The sequence below is a fragment of the Gobio gobio genome, assembly GCF_949357685.1.
Source record: "Gobio gobio genome assembly, chromosome: 3".
Taxonomy (NCBI): Eukaryota; Metazoa; Chordata; class Actinopteri; order Cypriniformes; family Gobionidae; genus Gobio; species Gobio gobio.
In genome coordinates this window covers 60,016,541-60,036,620 of record NC_137099.1, presented here as the reverse complement: position 1 = coordinate 60,036,620, position 20,080 = coordinate 60,016,541, and the positions used below count along the sequence as shown (strand labels likewise).

At 39.7% G+C, this 20,080-nt stretch overlaps 2 protein-coding genes across 2 annotated transcripts in view; both read left to right on the top strand.

Moving 5' to 3' along the window:
* The window catches only part of LOC307122954 (complement C3-like), a 39,396-nt gene extending 33,371 nt beyond the window's left edge, over positions 1 to 6,025 (top strand). The window contains exons 40-41 of the mRNA XM_079811299.1: positions 5,039 to 5,174; positions 5,296 to 6,025. Of these exons, the coding sequence (XP_079667425.1) occupies positions 5,039 to 5,174; positions 5,296 to 5,437 (278 nt within the window). The 3' untranslated portion in view covers positions 5,438 to 6,025. The remainder of the gene's footprint in view (positions 1 to 5,038; positions 5,175 to 5,295) is intronic.
* A 1,901-nt stretch (positions 6,026 to 7,926) lies between these two features.
* The window catches only part of LOC307122955 (complement C3-like), a 43,169-nt gene continuing 31,015 nt past the window's right edge, over positions 7,927 to 20,080 (top strand). The window contains exons 1-21 of the mRNA XM_079811300.1: positions 7,927 to 8,039; positions 8,745 to 8,937; positions 11,031 to 11,193; positions 11,283 to 11,356; positions 11,539 to 11,627; positions 11,888 to 11,970; positions 12,087 to 12,174; positions 13,078 to 13,183; positions 13,495 to 13,615; positions 13,734 to 13,849; positions 13,963 to 14,109; positions 14,196 to 14,399; positions 14,480 to 14,671; positions 14,748 to 14,903; positions 15,009 to 15,138; positions 16,448 to 16,519; positions 17,105 to 17,305; positions 17,521 to 17,635; positions 17,717 to 17,808; positions 19,404 to 19,543; positions 19,683 to 19,892. Of these exons, the coding sequence (XP_079667426.1) occupies positions 7,969 to 8,039; positions 8,745 to 8,937; positions 11,031 to 11,193; positions 11,283 to 11,356; positions 11,539 to 11,627; positions 11,888 to 11,970; positions 12,087 to 12,174; positions 13,078 to 13,183; positions 13,495 to 13,615; positions 13,734 to 13,849; positions 13,963 to 14,109; positions 14,196 to 14,399; positions 14,480 to 14,671; positions 14,748 to 14,903; positions 15,009 to 15,138; positions 16,448 to 16,519; positions 17,105 to 17,305; positions 17,521 to 17,635; positions 17,717 to 17,808; positions 19,404 to 19,543; positions 19,683 to 19,892 (2,763 nt within the window). The 5' untranslated portion in view covers positions 7,927 to 7,968. The remainder of the gene's footprint in view (positions 8,040 to 8,744; positions 8,938 to 11,030; positions 11,194 to 11,282; positions 11,357 to 11,538; positions 11,628 to 11,887; positions 11,971 to 12,086; positions 12,175 to 13,077; positions 13,184 to 13,494; positions 13,616 to 13,733; positions 13,850 to 13,962; positions 14,110 to 14,195; positions 14,400 to 14,479; positions 14,672 to 14,747; positions 14,904 to 15,008; positions 15,139 to 16,447; positions 16,520 to 17,104; positions 17,306 to 17,520; positions 17,636 to 17,716; positions 17,809 to 19,403; positions 19,544 to 19,682; positions 19,893 to 20,080) is intronic.

The following is a 20,080-nucleotide window of genomic DNA, read 5'->3' as shown; positions in this document are numbered from 1 at the left end:
CAGTCTACGCTCCCGCCGTATGTCTCAACTCGCCCGCCATCTCGTTTTATGGAGTCAGAAGCACCTGAGGTCCCTTCGTGCTATCCACATCCCGGGAGAACTGAACCGTGCAGCCGACGAGCTCTCACGGATTCAGCCACTTCCTGGAGAATGGAGACTCCATCCCCAGACGGTCCAGCTGATTTGGGAACAGTTCGGCGACGCACAGGTAGATCTGTTTGCCTCCCACGACTCTTCCCACTGCAGCCTGTACTATTCCCTGACCGAGGGCACGCTCGGCACGGATGCACTGGCACACAGCTGGCCCCAGGGCCTACGCTTATATGCGTTTCCCCCAGTGAGCCTTCTCGCACGAGTACTGTGCAAGGTCAGGGAGGACAAGGAGCAGGTCATGTTGGTCGCCCCGTATTGGCACGGCCAGACCTGGTTCTCAGAACTGCTACTCCTTGCGACAGCCCCTCCCTGGCCTATCCCTCTGAGACCGGACCTCCTCTCTCAGAGACGGGGCACCCTATGGCACCCGCGTCCAGCGCTCTGGAAGCTCCACGTGTGGCTTCTGGACGGGACGCGGCAGGTTTGAGTGGCCTACGGTGGCCGCCACCATCACTTCCGCTAGGGCAGAGTCTACACGACACCTCTATGCGTTGAAGTGGAACCTCTTCGTCACCTGGTGCTCTTCCCGCCAAGAAGACCCCTGGAAATGCCCGATCGGGTCCGTGCTTGAGTTTCTCCAAGAGGGGCTGGAGCGAAGGCTGTCTCCCTCCACCCTGAAAGTGTATGTGGCTGCAATATCTGCCCATCACGACCTCTTGGGAGACAAAAAGGTAAGTCAGCACGACCTGATCATCAGGTTCCTGAGGGGGGCGAGGAGACTGAATCCTCCTCGCTCTCCTCTCGTTCCCTCTTGGGACCTCTCAGTAGTCCTAAGTGCTCTGCAGAGGCCTCCCTTTGAGCCTTTGCGGTCGGCCGATATCAAGTTTCTGTCGATGAAGACGGCTCTGCTGACCGCATTGGCCTCTCTCAAGAGGGTCGGGGACCTGCAGGCTTTTTCAGTTGACGAAGCGTGCCCAGAATTCGGGCCGGCTAACTCTCACGTGACCTTGAGACCCCGGCCTGGATATGTGCCCAAGGTTCCTACCACTCCCTTCAGAGATCAGGTAGTGAACCTGCAAGCGCTGCCTTTGGAGGAGGCAGACCCAGCCTTGGAATTGCTCTGTCCAGTACGCGCTCTCCGCGCTTACGTAGACATGATGCAGTGTTTCAGGACCTCAGACCAGCTCTTTGTCTGTTATGGTGGAGAGCGGAAGGGAAGAGCTCTCTCAAAGCAGAGGTTGTCTCACTGGATAGTGGACACCATTGTTTTGGCTTACCAGCAGCAAGGTCGACCATGTACCCTTGGTGTGAGGGCACACTCCACCCGGAGTGTGGCCTCCTCTTGGGCTCTAGCGCATGGCGCCTCGCTAACAGACATCTGCAGAGCTGCAGGCTGGGCGACACCCAACACATTCGCCAGATTCTACAATCTCCGAGTGGAGCCAGTGTCCGACTATGTACTCGCCCCCCCGAGGGGCCGGTAATGGACCAGGCTCTGGTGTCTTTGCTTTCTCGCCACTCCACTCCACGGACTGGATACGTGCGATATTCTCCTCAGGTGAGCTCCCCGAGAGCCCTGAGCTCCTCCAGCACTGTCAACGCCGACATCAGTTCAGTCTGCCCTTTCGAGCCCAGACCCTCATGTCCGGCCAGGTGCCCCGTTTGCATGGTTCCCCTCCGGCGACCCCCACACGAGTATTTCCACCGTAAGCCTCCTCAGTGAGGAGGTGTCTTTCCCTTGGCAAGCCCCTGCCACCCCTAGGGTTAAAAATCCACCTTCGGCTGGTACCCTAGAGTTTCCCATATAAAGCCCACAGCGGGTCATACACAGTAAAATCCCCAGAGTTAAATTAACACTGCTCAGAGAACATTTGGTCCCACTCTACAGAGTGTTAAAGTAACACTGAATCAGTGTTAAAGTTAATGAGATAATTGAGAGATTAATTAAGTGATGATTGGCCATTAGTGATGAAAACCTGATGATAATGAGTAGAATCACTGAAGGAAAGAGAAAAAGAAAAACACAAGAACTACGACTGACTATAAAAAAGACATTAAATCTCTGAAGATCTCAGCAGAGGAGGATTAAACAACTCCACAAACAGCATTACCAGCTTCACACATTACTAACCAGACTGACTTTATTTCTGTCAGACGTCTCTTATTGAGAATTAACAAATGTTTTGTTTGATTTTGTTGTGAAAATTGTTAGTTTTTAATGTGACCATCATGGTGATCAGTGTTTTCTTTAGTTGGGCAGTTTGATTACTTTTTAACATTAGTGTTTCTCTGGCTGCTGTAACTGAGTTTGCTATAGCAAGAAAAGCGAGAGTAAACACAATCAGATGCTGTCGGCTGCTCGATGATGAGAATATGATCATTGTATAATGATTTAATTCATTGATTTTATGACTGAGTATGAGCAATATACTATTCACTTTTTTTATTGTGATTTTAGAAAAGATCCAACACTGTTTTAATCAGAAAAGCTGAATAAGTTTTGCAACCGATTGTACACTAATCGTTTCTAACTCCTGCGAGATGAACTCACACACAGACATCAAGAATCTGCCTATGAATCTCAACAATGGTGACATGCTTCATGCCACAATGCATTCTGGGAGCCATAGATGAGTTTTGCGTGATGCACCCAGAATGCATTGTGGCATGAAGCATGTCACCATTGTTGAGATTCATAGGCAGATTCTTGATCTCTGTGTGTGAGTAAAACTCGCAGGAGTTAGAAGTGCTTATTGTGTGATGTGTTATTAAACCGCAGTACAAATCTTACGTAATTTTTTTTTTGATAATTGTTTAGTTTCTCTGATGATAACATTGCTGGATCTTCTGCCCTAGAATCACAATGCTCCTATAATCAATGACTTTCAGGGGATCAGCAAATAAGGCACTATATGATGATAACAACTGTATCATAAACAACAAGCGTCAAGATTTTCTTGCCATTTTCACCGTAACGAACAGTTACAGCAGCCAGAGAAAAACTTATGTTAGCAACTCAAGGGTCAAGAGCCCAATTAAAGCAAACACTAATCACAATAATGGTAACTTCAAACAACTTTAATTTTCAATAAAACATCAACATCTAAACCTCAATAAGAGCTTCTGTAGTCATCTGATAGAAATAAAGTCTGTCTGGTTAGTAATGTGTGAAGCTGGTAATGCTGTTTGTGGAGTTGTTTAATCCTCCTCTGCTGAGATCTTCAGAGATTGAATGTCTTTTTAATAGTCAGTCGTAGTTCTTGTGTTTTTCTTTTTCTCTTTCCTTCAGTGATTCTACTCATTATCATAAGGTGTTCACCACTAATGGTCAATTATCACTTAATTAATCTCTTAATTATCTCATTAACTTTAACACTGATTCAGTGTTACTTTAACACTCTGTAGAGTGGGACCAAATGTTCTCTGAGCAGTGTTAATTTAACTCTGGGGATTTTACTGTGTATGTGTACTCTCTAAGTCCTCCCCACGGGTAGGCATCTTTGGCATTCCCTCACTGGGAAATGCTTCCCAGTGTACCTTGGTAATCCTGTGATAAGTGGGAGTCCTACGGCCTTAAGTGGCGGGATCTCACACTTACGCAGGGCACTGGACGACAGCTGAGTGGCGCGGTTATATTGGAACCCCCATTCGTCAGTCACTGACGTACGTCGGAGTGACTGAACGAAAGGGAACATCTCGGTTACGTATGTAACCCTCGTTCCCTGAGGAGGGAACGGAAACGTACGTTCCTCAGCCACGTCAGCTGTGCTGCTGGAACGCAGAGTTCAGATCTTGGCTCCGCAGCAGATACATAATGCGATGTTGCTAGCGTACTTCCTTATATACCCACGAGGTGGGGCGGAGTTACGCATGCAAATTCCGCATGCCCATGGCATTGGCACGCCATTGGGCGCTGTTAAACACCTCGAAGGTAATTGGCTTCTAGGCGAAACCCCCATTCGTCAGTCGCTGACGTACGTCTCCGTTCCCTCCTCAGGGAACGAGGGTTACATACGTAACCGAGACGTTTCTGTTCCTCTCAATTCTAAATTCTGACTTCATTTTAACTCTTACGGTGGCCGATTTAGTCCAAGATTAACATGGCTTCCAGGTCGACCTCGTCCACATTCGACACAGTGCCATCGAGTGTTAAAACGCGAAAGTTGAAGCTTGACTTTATGGGTTTGTCCCTCTTTGGCTAATGTACTTTCAAGATGGAGGGGCAACATGGCGACCCGCATTCGAACCCCTCACCCGTATGTATTTTCAATGGCATATTATAAACTTACGAGAATACTTTATTACTTGAAAGAAGTAAATATACATTAATGAGCACATATATTTTTGAAAGAACTAAGTGTTTTTAGCTAAGAATAAACAAAAAAAGGTACACAGCGTAGCTTTAATTAATTTTAAATGTTACACAATTTGACATTTTAAGGTCAGTGTAAACATTTACTTACATTTAATTAATAATTTACCCAGCATTTACTCTGTCTGCAAGTATTGGAAATAAATAATAATAATAATGAACACATTTATCGTGTAGGCTTGCATGAGGAATGAATTATGCAGTTAATATGTTAATTGCAGTTTGAGCTATATGGGAAATCTTCATAAAGGTTTTTGAAGGGTTAAAATTGAATTACCATAGATTATTTTATGAAACGTAATTGAATATATATATATATATATATATATATATATATATATATATATATATATATATATATATATATATATATATATATATATATATATATATATATATATATATATATATATATATATATATATATATATATATATATAAAGCGTAATGAATGCATTACAGGAAGCAAACATATTTAAACTCTGGCGTATTATGTGCTTTTTAAGTGCCATAAGGCTGTTTTTTGACTAGAAAAATAGATTTACAACACATTTAAGACTGTACGGTTTTCAGGCACTGATTCAGCTGTAGAAGGACAGACCAGGTCTTTCTTGGCTCATCCTTACTGTAGAGACTTTCTTAAGTTAGAAGAAGGCAAAACCTACCTGATCATGGGCCAAACCACATCACTTCCTAGGATTGGTGGAAGGTAGGAGCTTTATGAGCATTATGGGAACGATCCCTCTCACTTACATACAGTTGTTTGGTCTGAACTTGAGTTCATACACCATATGGATTGATCTTCATGTGTTTATGTGGGTTTTTTTTAGACTGAGGTACAACCTGGGTGAGCAGACCTGGATTGAATACTGGCCGACACAAGAGGAGGCCCAAACTGAAAAATACAAAGACAAGCACATCGGCATCGCTGCACTCACTGACCAGCTCTTCAACTTCGGGTGCACAACATAAAGATCCTCGTCACATGTGACATCTGTAAACTTTGCTTTATTTGTATTGCTTCTGATTCACTGAAACAAATGATAAATGTACTGACAACAGCCTTTCTGTAATAGGGAAAACTGGAGAAAGTTGTCACACATTTTACTCAATTGAATATTTGTTGGGGTTGGTTTATTCTTTATAGAAAAGTCTTAACATTGAGTTAGTTTAATACATTTTCCGTTTGTGACAACATGCCCCAATGGCAGGGTATAAAAAAAAGTTGCTGCCATTTCAATTTAAATTAATCATAAAAATGTGTTGAATCTTATATAATTTATAAAAAAAAATAAGTTGAAAATTGCTCATTTTGATGAGTTAAAGCAATATGATGTCAACTTATTGATCATATAAGGTTTTAGTGTGCATTGAATTCAAATTAATTATTGTATTGACCAATGTCTTAGTGTTTTAATTAGTGTTAACGTTACTAGACTGATCTAATCATAGTGAGAGCTTTCCTCATGTGGCATCTCGCCCCAGTCTATTTGTACCATTTTTAAGTTAATTGAGCTTTGAACAAATTAGCCAAATAAAATTAATTTGTTCTCAGTTCTCATCTCTTTGGTTGCAAAACCATATTATATTTATTGACCTATACACACAAACACACACACACACACACACACACACACGCACACACACACACACGAAAGACAGTCCTTGCATGATAAATTGATAAATGTCTAAACCACAAATCTTCATACACTTCTGAACTTTCAGAACTTTGAAAAGTAAAGTTACATGAGATCAAACAACTTCATTCAGTATTAATCAAAATGGAGGGAAAGGTGAAAGACACATGAGTCCTTTAGAGCTATAATATAGAGCTGCTACAGTGTTACAAACACGAACAGCAACTCGACCTATTGTGCAATTGTGGTTTTTATTTCATGTTTACTATGAGTTTGCATATGCAGGCTGATAACGACAGATAAACTGGGTGTTGAATGTTAAATAGACGTCAATGGGTACAAAGTACAAACATTTACATAATATAAAATCTTGATTGACTGATTGATCCATTTATATACTTTTACCATTTATACTATATATATATCGACTGATTATATATAGTATATATATACATATATATATATATATATATATATATATATACATATATATATATACATATATATATATATATATATATATATATATATATATATATATATATATATATATATATATATATATATATATATATATATATATATATATATATATCATATATAGTAATATATATATATCGACTGATTGAACCCGTTTAATCCCAATTTTTTTTCTTTTTTTCTCCCTAACACAAACTTCATGTCCTCTTTGATTGTATGTTGGTTAAGTTAGTGAAGCATTAGGTTTTATATTCAGTCACAATAGTGACTGGTTGGAAACAGCATAGTCAGAATTCATACAAATTATTTATTTGAAAAGAGCCGGTTGGTGTGCTGAGATGGGGGGTGGGTCACAATGGTTGGTTCTCGTGGACATCACCATTTCGTGGTCTGCCTGGTTGGTGGGCTGTTTCGCACTGATTCTCTGCAGAGTTTAGCTCCAACTCTACTAAGCCGCCACAGTATAAAACCCATGGCTCCCAGCATGCATTGCAGCATTAAGAATGTCACCATTGTTGAGATTCATATGCTGATTCTTGATATATGTGTGCGTCTAAACTATTGGGTGAATATTATTTATTAACATTTTTAGTCAGTGATTAGTTTAGTCAAACATTTTTCTCCATGATAATTTTTGTTTATGGTTTATTTTGATTTGAACAGTTGGCCAAACTGTCCAACTAAAGAAAAAAACATTAATCACCATAATGGTAACTAAATATGTTCAATAAAACATCAACATTTAAACCTCTGTTAATTCTCAATAAGTGTTATTTCTTGTAGATGTCTTTCAGGGTTGGAGCCAAACTCTGCAGGACAGTGACTCTCTAGGACTGAACTTTCCTACCCCTGCTCTAAGTAGAAGAAAACAATGGTATAATTGTACCCTAAGGACCAATTGAGTACCTTTAAAGGTCCAGTTATACGTTTTGTTCCCCAAGGAACAAATTTGTACCTCCACTGTACCTTTTTTTTCTGAGAGTGTGCTCTAATCATGTAACCTCTCACACTAGTCACATGACATTGATACATTTTAATACATTTTTTCATTTAAAAGTAAAACATTTTTGCCAACAAAAACACTTTTAGAGCTTTCAGAAATAAGAAAAAAGACGCGGTCACAATTGTGACCGGTGGGATTAAATGGGTTGGCAAATTGTTCCATGACGTTGCATGATGTTGCAGTGATGCTTTGAAGCAGAGGAGAGGGAAGCGAAGGTGTCACAACTTTAATCGCACACGCTGAATCATAGTGCAGGTCCCTCCACCCATGTTACCCAATAACTGACAGCGAGGATGATGATGGTGATCTTTACTCAGGGAGGGACTCAAGCGAGGATGAATATATTGTGAAAGCGTCTGATTATTCAGATACAGACAGGCACGATGCGCGTGAATTCGGTGTGGCTGGCGGCTGTAGTCGTCTCATTACCGCTCCTCTCCCTCTGCGCCCCCCTGTGAGTATAACACAAGTGATACTTGTCGAGTTGTGATTGTTGTGATTATAAAGATAGCGTTTAAGGTCTTTCTCCATCATTAAGAAATTACAGCTATAGGATTGTTGTGTGCCTTGTTTATTTGCTTTTCCCGAGGTTCTGATGACTTCAACCAAATAACTCAGAACAGAATGAGATAGTTGTGGGTAAATGTGTAAATTTAACTGTTAAATTGTGTTAGTTCACCCAAAAATGAAAACGTTATCAATATTTACTCACCCTCAAGTTGTTCCAAACCTGTATAATGTTCTTTCTTCCGTTGAACACAAAAGAAGATCATTTGAAGAATGTTGGTAAGCCGACAGTTGACGTTAGCCATTGACTTCCATAATTGTTTTTCCTACTATGGAAGTCAATGGCTACCATCAACGGTCGGCTTATCAACATTCTTCAAAACATCTCAAAAATCATACAGGTTAGGAACAACTTGAGGGTGAGTAAATATTGATAACGTTTTCATTTTTGGGTGAACTATCCCTTTAAACATACAGTATTGTATTTATTTCATCTCATAAGATAACTTTGGAAGCCCTGATTTCCAATAAATAATAAATTATTTAGTTCTGTATCCTTTGTAAAAGTGCTGTGTAAAATATTCCTGTGTTAAAATATTCTAAAATAAAAGTGTTCCTACCTTCTCCTCCTAAATGAACCTGTATTGTTCAGCTACATTCTCTCGGCCCCGAACCTGCTGAGCGTCGGGTCGCCAGAGAAAGTGTTTGTGGAGGCGCAGGACTATTCTGGAGCAAGCCTGAATGTTAAAATCTCAGTGAGAAGCTTGAAAGACAATCGTGAAGTGACGAGTACATCAGTTGATCTGACGTCTGCCAAGAACTACCAGGATCTGGTTGAGATAGAGGTGAGGTGTTCCAACCAGAAGGTTGTCTTTACAGTGTCAAGAAAAAGTGTGTGAACCCCTTGCAGAAGCTGTGAATAATTTTAACAAAATAAGAGAGATCATACAAAATGCATGTTATTTTTTATTTAGTACTGTCCTGAATAAGATATTTTACATTAAAATGTTTACATATAGTCCACAAGAAACAAGAAATAGCTGAATTTATGAAAACTATCCCGTTCAAAAGTTGACATACCCTTGATTCTCAGTGCTGTGTGTCTTTCCCTGGATGATCCACGGCTGTGTGGGTTTTGTGATGGTTGTTCTTGAGTTTCTTGTTTGTCCTGAGATGTTAAACTGACCAACATTCTTCAGACAAATCCTCCAGGTTCTGCAAATTCTTCAGATTTCCATCATCTTCTGCATATTTGAACCCTTTCCAGCACTGTCCTACAAAGGCAAAAGGCAGTAACTTTATTTTTGGTTGAAAATGAGTTATTGATATTTTTGGGACATTCAAGACCTCCTTTATCATGTGGATAAGTATATTGAGTCTTATGTCTTAACAGTAACTTCCAAAAGCCCAGGAGAAACCAAGGCAGAACAACGTAACTCCAGTTACTGTTTTTTGCCCCTGCTTTAGAACGCTCAAATTGAGTTAGAATACTCTGCTATTGTTTAGAAGTTACTGTGTCGGCCTGGAGTTACTGTATTCTGCCTTTTATTTTTACTGTCCATTAAAATTTGCTGTGTTTAAATTACGGTGTAGCCTGTGTCAATGAAGCTCTTCTGACACACACGATACCTGAATAAAAGTGTTAGTTGAGAGGTTGATTTTACTAATAACGTTTAAGGATGGTTGAAATGGCTTTGAAACGCAGACATCAAGGTCAATGTAAGACATTGTGTAGTAAAAAAGATGCGTAAGACTAACAAATTAGATAGATCGCAATCTACTTCGTTTAGCTAGCTAGCAGCCTATAGCATGAATAGGCTAGTCAGCTATCCAATGAATAGGCTACCAATCTGCTCCATATAAAAAAGCAATTGTAAATCATCCAAATTAAATGCCATGATCACTAGATTTTATACAGGTGTTACTATAATTATTGTGCAAATGGCTATCAGCAACCAAATATTGATAATGTAAGTTACTGCCATTTGCCTTGGTGTGACGTCTCACTTCTTGTAGACAATACAAAGGCAGAGTACAGTAACTTTAAAATAGGGGTCAAAAGTCAAGTTTGAGCTCCAGATTTTTTATCATTTTCATTACTAAAACATCTAATTGACAGATTTCCAGTGTTCTACCTATAATTCACTTGGCTGAGGGGGTGAACACTTTGAATTTGATCAAGGTAAATGGTACTCAATTTCTTAATTCATCATATGTTGCTTCCGAAGGTAGTACTAAATGAAAAAAAAAGATAAAAAATAAGAAACAAAATAATAAAAAATGTGGACATCTTCATCCTGTTCAAAAGTTTTCACCCCCTCTTCATGCTCTTAATGCATCACATTTAATTCTGAAGCATCAGTGAATGTTTGATCCTTTTTTAGCCGTTGTGTTTGAGTCCCTCAATCATCATCGGTGTGAAAAGATGGATCTCAAAATCATACAGTCCCTGCTGGAGAGGGTTCAAATATGCTGAAGATACTGGAAAACGGAAGAATTTCGAAGAAGTTGATTTTTCTGAAGAACGTTGGTCAGTTTAACTACTCAGGACAAACAAGAGACTCATGAACAACCATCACAAAAAACACAAAAAAAAAAAACTGCCATGGATCATCCAGGGAACAACACACAGTATTTATAATCAAGGGTTTCATAAACGTTTGAAAGAGTAATTTTAATAAATTCAGCATTTTTGTTTGTCTTGAGGACTACATGTAAACTTTTTTATGTAAAATATCTTATTAAGGACAGCACTAAATAAAAAATAACATGAATTTTGTATGATCTCTCTTATTTAGTTAAAATGATTCGCATTTTCACAGATTCTGCAGATTATTGTCACTGTATGTCAAAATGTCCATATGTTAGTATGCATATGATGGATGGTTTGCTCTGTTGGTGAACACTGTTTGAGCGTCCTTGTGTCGTGTGCCTGTAGGTACCCCGTAATGTGTATTCCTTTGAGAAGGACGTGCAGCAATATGCCATCCTGCAAGCTCAGTTTCCACAGAAGCTGCTGGAGAAACAGGTCATGGTGGTTTTTCAATCTGGACAAATATTTTTACAGACTGATAAGACCATCTACACGCCAGACAGCACAGGTAGAAATGTGCTCCTCTACAGTTGGTTGTTATTGTCTCCTAATACTTGAGATCATGCAATGGCACAGATGCTTGTCTTCTCCTTCTAGTTTATTACAGGGTGTTTTCACTGAGTCCAGGCATGACACGGCCTGTGGAAAGTGGAGTCAGAGTGGAGATCTTGGTAAATGTGCCTTCCGTCTGTGTATTTGTGCGTATTAAAGTACAGTGGGGTCCAAAGGTCTGAGACCACTGGCAGATTTGTGGACACTTTTGTACTCTACAGTATACAAATATGTATATATTTAGTTTGTCTAACAGTTTCGATGCAATTAGAGAATAATTATTAATCTTCAATGTTGACAGACACCTGACGGCATCAGCCTTCAGAGCAAAAACGTTTATCCCGATGGAGGAATGGTTTCAGGAACATTCAGCCTGACTGATCCGGCCAGGTGAGTATGTGTGAGCCTACTATTCGAGTACTTCATGGGGTATTGAAGATACTTAAAATCATATTGCTTAGTTTGTTTGCACTTTCCAAAAAATAGAGTACTGCACAAATTGTTGTCCCATATTTGTGCCTTTATTGTAAAGCAATGAAGTCACAAATATCATGTCCTTTAAAATGAGAACTGACCACTTTTTGAAAAATTGTGTACCCTTTTTGTGGAAAGTACCTGTTATCTTTTAATAAGACTGTGGCTTTAATTAGCCCAGGGATGTGGAAACTTATGGCGTGGCACAAGAACAGCCAACAGAAAAACTTCTCCAGCGAGTTTGAAGTCAAGGAATATGGTAGGTGTCTCTGGTTGGGTCGTTTTGCAAGCAGTTATGAAGCAACATTACACAATACACCCATGACATTTGCAATCCAGTGTTATCAGCTCAGGTTCTTCCTTTTCCTCTTGCAGTCCTGCCCAGCTTCGAGGTCTCTTTGAGACCACAGAAAGCCTTCTTCTATGTGAACGATGACAGTCTATCAGTCGACATTGAAGCCAAGTACAGTAATTTTTTTTGTACTGAGTATTGTATAGGCAATATACATGTTTTCTAATTTAATAGCTAAACTGTAAAATCCAACAGTGATCCTAACTAACACTTTTTAGTTAATTTTACTTAATGTCTTAACTTAATTGTAAAAATCAAGTAATATGTACTATTCACATAATATGTCTTGTTTACTCAGAAAACCCAAGTTAAGATTAATTCATTGGTTTGAGTGCCATTTTGTCAATCGGAGAAAAAAAACTCACCCTTATGGTAATCAGTGTTCACTTTGGTTGGACACTTGGAACATTCATATATTATTGTAATTCTCTTCCTACTGATGCAACAAGAAATCACAGTTATTTAGTTTCTAAGGAAGAGGAGTTATACATAGGTTGCTTTTAAAAGTTGCCCTAGCTTCTGACTGAATAATTAATTATAGTTAATGATTTCATCAGAAATGAGGTCACCTTTTAAACGTAACCTATTCAATATTTTTCCTTCTTGTCGTATAATGATTGTTTACAATTTTATTGCTAACATTTACGTTATAATCACCTTGTGAAACGTTTAATTGGGTTTAAATAATTCCTCTATATTTGTAACAATATCTTGCAGTTGATCATGCTTGAGTGACACACACACTTCAACATTCAATATCAAAACAACAATGGTAGCAATACAAAGTCAAGAGTAAACCTAAATTAAAACTATACTAACTAAGCATTTGTCAGCACAACATACTATTCCTATTTCACTTTACTTGTTTTTTTTAAGGTAATCGGTTTGGATGCTTTTTTAAGTAAGTCTAACTAATTAGACTTTACAGTGTAGCAAATATAAATACAGTTGCACAAGTGTTTTAGAATATATTATCTATTAATGTATGTAAGTGTGTGTTTGTGTATCCTGAAGGTATTTGTTTGGGGAGACAGTAAATGGTCATGGATTTGTTGTATTTGGTGTGATTACTGAAGATAAAGGGAAGATAAGTATACCAGGCTCCTTACAGAGAGTGAAGGTACTACATACATACACACACACACACACACACTGACACACATATTTGTGAAAATTCCAGATAGGCATCAGATATGTATATTAGACTTAGATTTTAGGATTATTTGCTCCATATATGAACCGTTTCTGTTGTTGTTGTTTTTTATTAAAAAAGGCCTTCCTCATGAATGACGTAAAAAAAAATGCTTTACTTATGCAGACACACACAAAGTATAATAAGTCCATATATGATAGTTGATAGTTGACAAATACACAAGCAATTGCACAGATCTGATCAAGTTCGAATTCTCTTTGTTCCGTGTTGAATGTCAGATCTGGGATGGGAGTGGAACAGCAGAACTTAAAAGAAGACACATCCTAGAGACCTTCCCAAACATCATACAGCTTGTTGGCAAATCACTGTACGTTACAGTGAGTCTGCTGACCGAGTCTGGTAAGAACTACACAATGTCTGGCATACCTTCTTCTTGGACAACAACATGGACATTTTCAGGCCTCAAAAACATTATGTAATGTGCATGTGCTAATTCCTCATTATTATTGTGTTTCAGGCAGTGAAATGGTGGAGGCTCACAGGAGAGGCATTCAGATTGTGACGTCACCGTACACCATCCACTTCAAAAAAACACCACAATTCTTCAAACCTGGGATGCCCTTCGATGTCTCGGTATAAAGCATAGACTAGAAGCAAAAAAAAAACAAACTTAAAAAAACTTAAGAGCAATGTTTAAGTAAATATTACCTGTGTTCCTTATTTTTTGTTCTGGGTTTTGCATAAAGGTGTATGTAACAAATCCTGACCAGACGCCTGCTAAAAATGTGGAAGTGGAGGTCAATCCTGGAGGGGTCAGAGGTCAAACTAGAGCCAATGGCATTGTGAAGGTTACCATCAACACTCAGGGAGGATCTTCCTCACTGCAGATCACTGTAAGACCTGCTAACTCAACTGCTCTGATGTTCAGTTAGATTAACAGAAACAGTTCATCAGAAATCAATGTATTGATTATTTCCAGGCAAAGACCAAAGATCCACAATTAAGGAACGACCAGCAGGCAGTGAAGACGATGACGGCTCAGGCTTATGTTCCCAAAGGCGGCTCCAACAACTACCTGCACATCGGCATTAATGCTGCAGAGCTTCAGATCGGTGGTCAAATGACAGTCAGTCTGAACACTGGACAAAGTCCAGGAGTCATAGATCAAGATTACACGTACATGGTGAGAGACTGTCTTATGATTCAAGCAGTGAAAATGTTTTCAAAAACGTATTCAGTGTCTTTCATCTCTCTCATTTTCAGATCTTGAGTAAAGGTCAGATTGTTCATGCAGACCGGTTTAAGAGGAGAGGACAATCGCTAGTGACTTTGTCTCTACCTGTAACCAAAGACATGGTGCCGTCCTTCCGCTTCGTGGCTTATTATCATGTGGGCTCGTCTGAGGTGGTGTCTGATTCAGTCTGGGTCGACGTGAAGGACACGTGCATGGGAACGGTAATTTGGCCCTGGTCATACAACACTGTGAATTGATCTTCATTTGTTTTCTGACATATGTTCTTTGCTCTCCCAGCTTAAAGTGGAAGTCCACGATCCTGTGAATGTCTATGAGCCTGGTGAAAAGTTTGGCCTGAGAGTTACAGGAGACCCCGGGGCCAAGGTTGGCTTGGTTGCTGTGGATAAAGGCGTTTATGTTCTCAACAACAAGAATAGACTAACTCAATCAAAGGTTGGAAGATCAGAATTTAATCTATCCAATGTAACTGGAAAGAGGCATCATTTTCTTACCTGAACATATTGACTTCATCCTCCTTGTCATTAATTCCTCCAACAGATCTGGGATGTTGTTGAGTCACATGACACTGGCTGCACGGCAGGAAGTGGAAAAGACAGTTTCCAAGTGTTCAGCGATGCTGGCCTGCTGTTTGAGTCCAGCTCTGCTGGAGGCACCAGCGTCAGAAAAAGTACTTGCACTATGTTTTTGACCTAGTCAAAATGGTCCATGTACAAACTTCACTCAGGGGCGTAAATTTTATCTAACAGTAGGAGGGGACGATAAACATGAAATTTCTCAAGAGCAATTTTTGAAGGGGACACAAATAATATAGCCAAAATCGTACTTGTAAGGATATGTGTACCACAAAAAAAAAAAAAAAAAGTGCTTATTTGGCGTTTTGGTGCACTGAATAATTATCTAATGTCCGTTTTTCTTTTCTCTGTCATTTTATCTGACCAACAACACAAAGCAATAGTTGTTTAAATATGAGTAGGTTCACCACACAGTCATATTATTTAAAATTATCTTGCATCCTCCACATAGTATTTTATACTATGATATTCAGATCTTTAGATATTCAACTGCAGCAAGCCCTCTGATCTGCCACGTATTATCATATTGAGCAAAACCCAACACAGATCTGACAGAGCGCCGCAGAATATATTTTAGATTTAGAATTAGCGCCAATTCGAGGGTGGGTTGCTTGAATTATGGGTTCACTGGCCTATTATTCTTAATGAAAAACACAGCAAGAAAACAGTACAATGACACACTCCCTTAAATAGGCACTTTTACATTTCGCTTTGAAACCAAAACTTCCGCAATCATCTTGTCTGTCAGCTGTTTGCTCTAATGATGAATGAAATCTGACTCTCGTTCGGCTCGTGCTGTATTGAGCAGACACGTTCAGTTTTTAATTGTTGTGTCTGTTCTCTAACTAAACAAAATTATTTTATTACTATAAAAATTAAAACAACGGTGGCCCGGGGCGGTGCCGCGGTGGGCAAGTGACGCTAACAGTGTTTTGCCTAATCTGTATTAAAGAGAAAAGAGTCACTTCATCTGATGTTTAAAGTGAATAAAATAGTGTTGACAGCTTACTGGAGTTTCACAACTGCTGTCTGAAGAGCTTTGTTCTCTCCCCAAACTTGTGGTGGTAGTTTTTTTTACGTTCAATGGGTAACGTTAGTTGAGGTGCGCAGTGGATCAAACCACTGTGGGGCAAGGGGGAGGGGGGACTCAAAATGTTTCTAAACTTAAACGCATTTTTTGTCCCGTTTGCTTTTGTATTGTTTTACTACTTACACATTTATTTTAAGTATATATCATTATATTATTTACAATACTCAGCATGGTTTTTAGGGGGGGGGGGGGGGGGGGCAGCCCTCAGATTGGGGGGATCCTGTCCCCCCCGTCCCCCCCGTGATTTACGCCCCTGACTTCACTATTATCAATGAATGCATACTAATTCCATTTTTAAAACTCGTCTTTTCCAGATGCCGCATGCCTGTCCTCATCTCGAAGGAAAAAACGAGAAGTAACCATAAGGCAGGTCTGGGAGACTCTAGGTTAGGAAGCTGCATTCCTCCTTTTACAATTTTTTACCCACAAATAGCAAACCTCATATTTTATACTCAGGGAATGATCTCAAGGTTAGGTACTATGTTTCATTTGAATTAAAATAATTGCCAAGAAATTGATGGATCATAGATTAATGGTTTGGTATATCAAGAAGATGTGAGTAGTATTTGACCAGATGGCCAAATGAAAATTGGTTTGACTTCTAAATCCAACGTTTGTTTGACGTCAAGTTTCAATGTTGGGCAGACGTTGAATTTTCAATGTAAACCCCCTCAAAAATAAACTACACTTATTACCAGCTTCACTTATTACTAACCAGATTGACTTTATTTCTGTCAGATGTCTACAAAAGCTCTTTTTGAGAATTAACAGAGGTTTAGATATTAAGCAATTAGCAATGCACACAGCAACGATCCTTGTTTTTTAATCTCCATGTTTGATTTGCGTAGTTAACTGCACAACATGAACATCATTTAGACTAACCATATTGTATGTGACCTTGGGTTTACAGCATCATTTGATTTTTAATCAGTCTCTGCCCATCTCTCATCTTTTACATGATCCACCTCTAGTGAGCAAGTACTCTGGCCTTGAGAAGGAATGCTGTTTGGATGGAATGAAGTATATGGTTGATTCGCTATACACTTGTGAGTATCGGAAAGGATTCATCGTGGATGGAGAGGAGTGCAAACAGGCTTTCCTGCACTGCTGCACTGAGATAACCAACCGCAACAAAGAGTTGGATAAACAGGCCGAAGAGATTCTATCCCGCAGTAAGAGCATTCTCAACAATAGCATACAAATTTCAATTTAAACACTCCAGCGAATTCACCTGGAGTCATATCCTGCGTCAGCTGTGTTTTGAGCCAGATATTTTACCCCAGAACTGTTGCAAGTTGAGGTTCTGCCTCAGGAACGAATCAAATTGGAAATTTTACTTGTTTAAGGATTGCTTCTGTTTTGTGTAAAACCACTCTCTTACCCACAGGTGAAAGCGAAGAGTTTGTGAACTCAGATGACATTGTGACACGTACACTCTTCCCTGAAAGTTGGCTTTGGGAGGAAGTGGTGTTGCCTAACTGCCCATCAGTGAACCGCCAGTGGTGAGTGTGACTTGCAGTTTCCAACAGTCAGTGCTCAGCCGGTGATGTTCCTGTTTTAGTAAAAGATGACCTCTCTTTTAGCCAAACAACCACCTTACCCAGAGATGGCCTCAAGTTGAAAGACTCCATAACTACTTGGGAAATCACAGCCATCAGCTTGTCCAAGACTCATGGTACAGACTTGTAGTAAACACACAAGCCTCTTGTCCATATTAAAATAATATTCATGGGAATTTTTCAACCTTTCGCATTGCATTTGTGGCATGCTGTTGATTACCCCAGACAATAATGGTAAAACATTGCTCTGGGCTGCATTTCCCGATAACGTTGTCTCTTAGCGCGCGCTTTGAAGACTCTAAAGCAGGGGTGTCCAATCCTGATCTTACAGAGTTTAGCTTCAACCCCAATTAAACACACCTGTACTAGCTAATCAAGGTCTTATTAGGCATGCAAGAAACTTCCAGACAGGTGTGTCGAGGCAAGTTGGAGCTAAACTCTGCAGGACAGTGGCCCTCCAGGACTGACTTTGGACACCCCTGCTCTAAAGGTATACCATTTCTAGGCCTGTTCCCCAGACTATACCTTAGGAGGTTGCTTAAGGTATACCTTCTTAAGTGCGACGTTACCAGGTGCTGTCAGTGGCGGCGGTGCTGATTTGGTTTTTCAATGGCCCAAAAATCCATTATTAACTCTGCTATGTGAGAAAGCGGTGTTCTTTATAAAATAAATACCTCAGAAATCGTTGAAATCAGGACTTGTGAGATCTTATAAATATAATCCAAATTGCAAACTAAATCTAACCATGGATATTTTATATCATTTTGAAATGATTGTGCGAACCCGCAACCTCCCATGCCCAAACGTGTCATGCACCAACCCATTATACTGGCAGTATGCCATTTGTATTATCATAATATATTTTACCATAGTCTTCATTTACTCCACAAGCAGGGATAATTGGCCGCATCACATTATTGGTGTAAATCACTCATTTCTGTTATTGGATGACCTACTCAATAATGGCGCAACACGCAGAACTTAAAATCAACAGCATAGCGGAGAAAAAAGAAACAAAGAGGAGAGCGGCAACAGGTGAATTTCGGGGCGCTCAGTCAGGTTTGTTTTGACATAGTCGGACCAACAAGATCTAAAAGATGCTGAATTTGCTGCCATGGCAGACAAACCCTTCTGACATGGTAGCCAAGGGACTAAAGTTTTCATGGATGAAATAGAGCACATAGAAATGGCTCCGCGGATGGCGCCGTCTTTTATTTAGCACAACTATTTGCTGTATCGCTGCCATAGTTTGACCAAAAGTCCCCTCCACAATCATTCCCTTTAAATAGACTCCATAATGGTTTGCCAGCTGATGTAGGCTACCTTTGGATAATAAAATTAAAAAGCTAACAACCATCAGTGTAATGACAATTGTAGTCTTTGCATGAAAACACTTAAATTAGCAGAATCATATTAGTATAGACTGAGATGTAAAGAAAAAGTGGTGGCCACTATCGGAATTAACTGTCAATAGTGATAAGGTATAGCTAAGAGTGATCCAGACCAACCTTATGAACGAATGACTTACAGAAGGCATACTTAACTTAGATTGTTTTACGAAACACGTGTTAACGTTAAGGTACACCTTAAGGTATAACTTAAGAACGACGTAGTGTTAAGAAGGTTTTGGGAAATCCAGCCCTGTTCGGTCTTACAGTGTTGTGGGCCTTTGAAACATATCTGTGACAGCTTGCTCTTTTTTTCTACAAAGGTATCTGTGTGGCAGATGTCCATGAGATGACAGTGATGAAGAACTTCTTTATTGACCTAAAGATTCCATATTCAGCTGTGCGCAATGAGCAAATTGAAATCAAGGCCATTATCCACAACTTTTACAGCAGAAAAGTAAAGGTCAGATTGGAAGAATGATTTACTGTGGCAAACCTTATCAGACAGGCGCTCATAACATGATAGCAAAATTGCTTTGCTTTGTCTATTACTAGCCCTGCTTTCTTCTTAAGGAGTATGTGATTTTCCTTTCTTGTATTAGGTTCGTGTGGAACTGAAGGAAACCAAAGACATCTGCAGCCCGGCCAGTAATAGAGGAAAGTTCCAAGTCACAGTAATGGTAGATGCTAAATCATCATATTCAGTACCTTTTGTCATTGTCCCAATGGCTTTGGGACGCCACGCCATTGAAGTGAAGGCAGCTGCAGCGGGACGTGGAAGCGATGGTGTGAAGAAAGATCTCCTAGTGGTGGTAAGTTCAGAGAACAAAAATACAGTATATCATTGCAGAGTGTATGTTTAACCCTTGTGCACTGTTCGATTTCTGGTTACACTCCTTATGGTTTCAATACAATTCCCCAAAAATCACACTATGATAAAACACATACAATCAAGTACAAACAATTCACTTTTAATATCAATACTTTTCACACATTACAA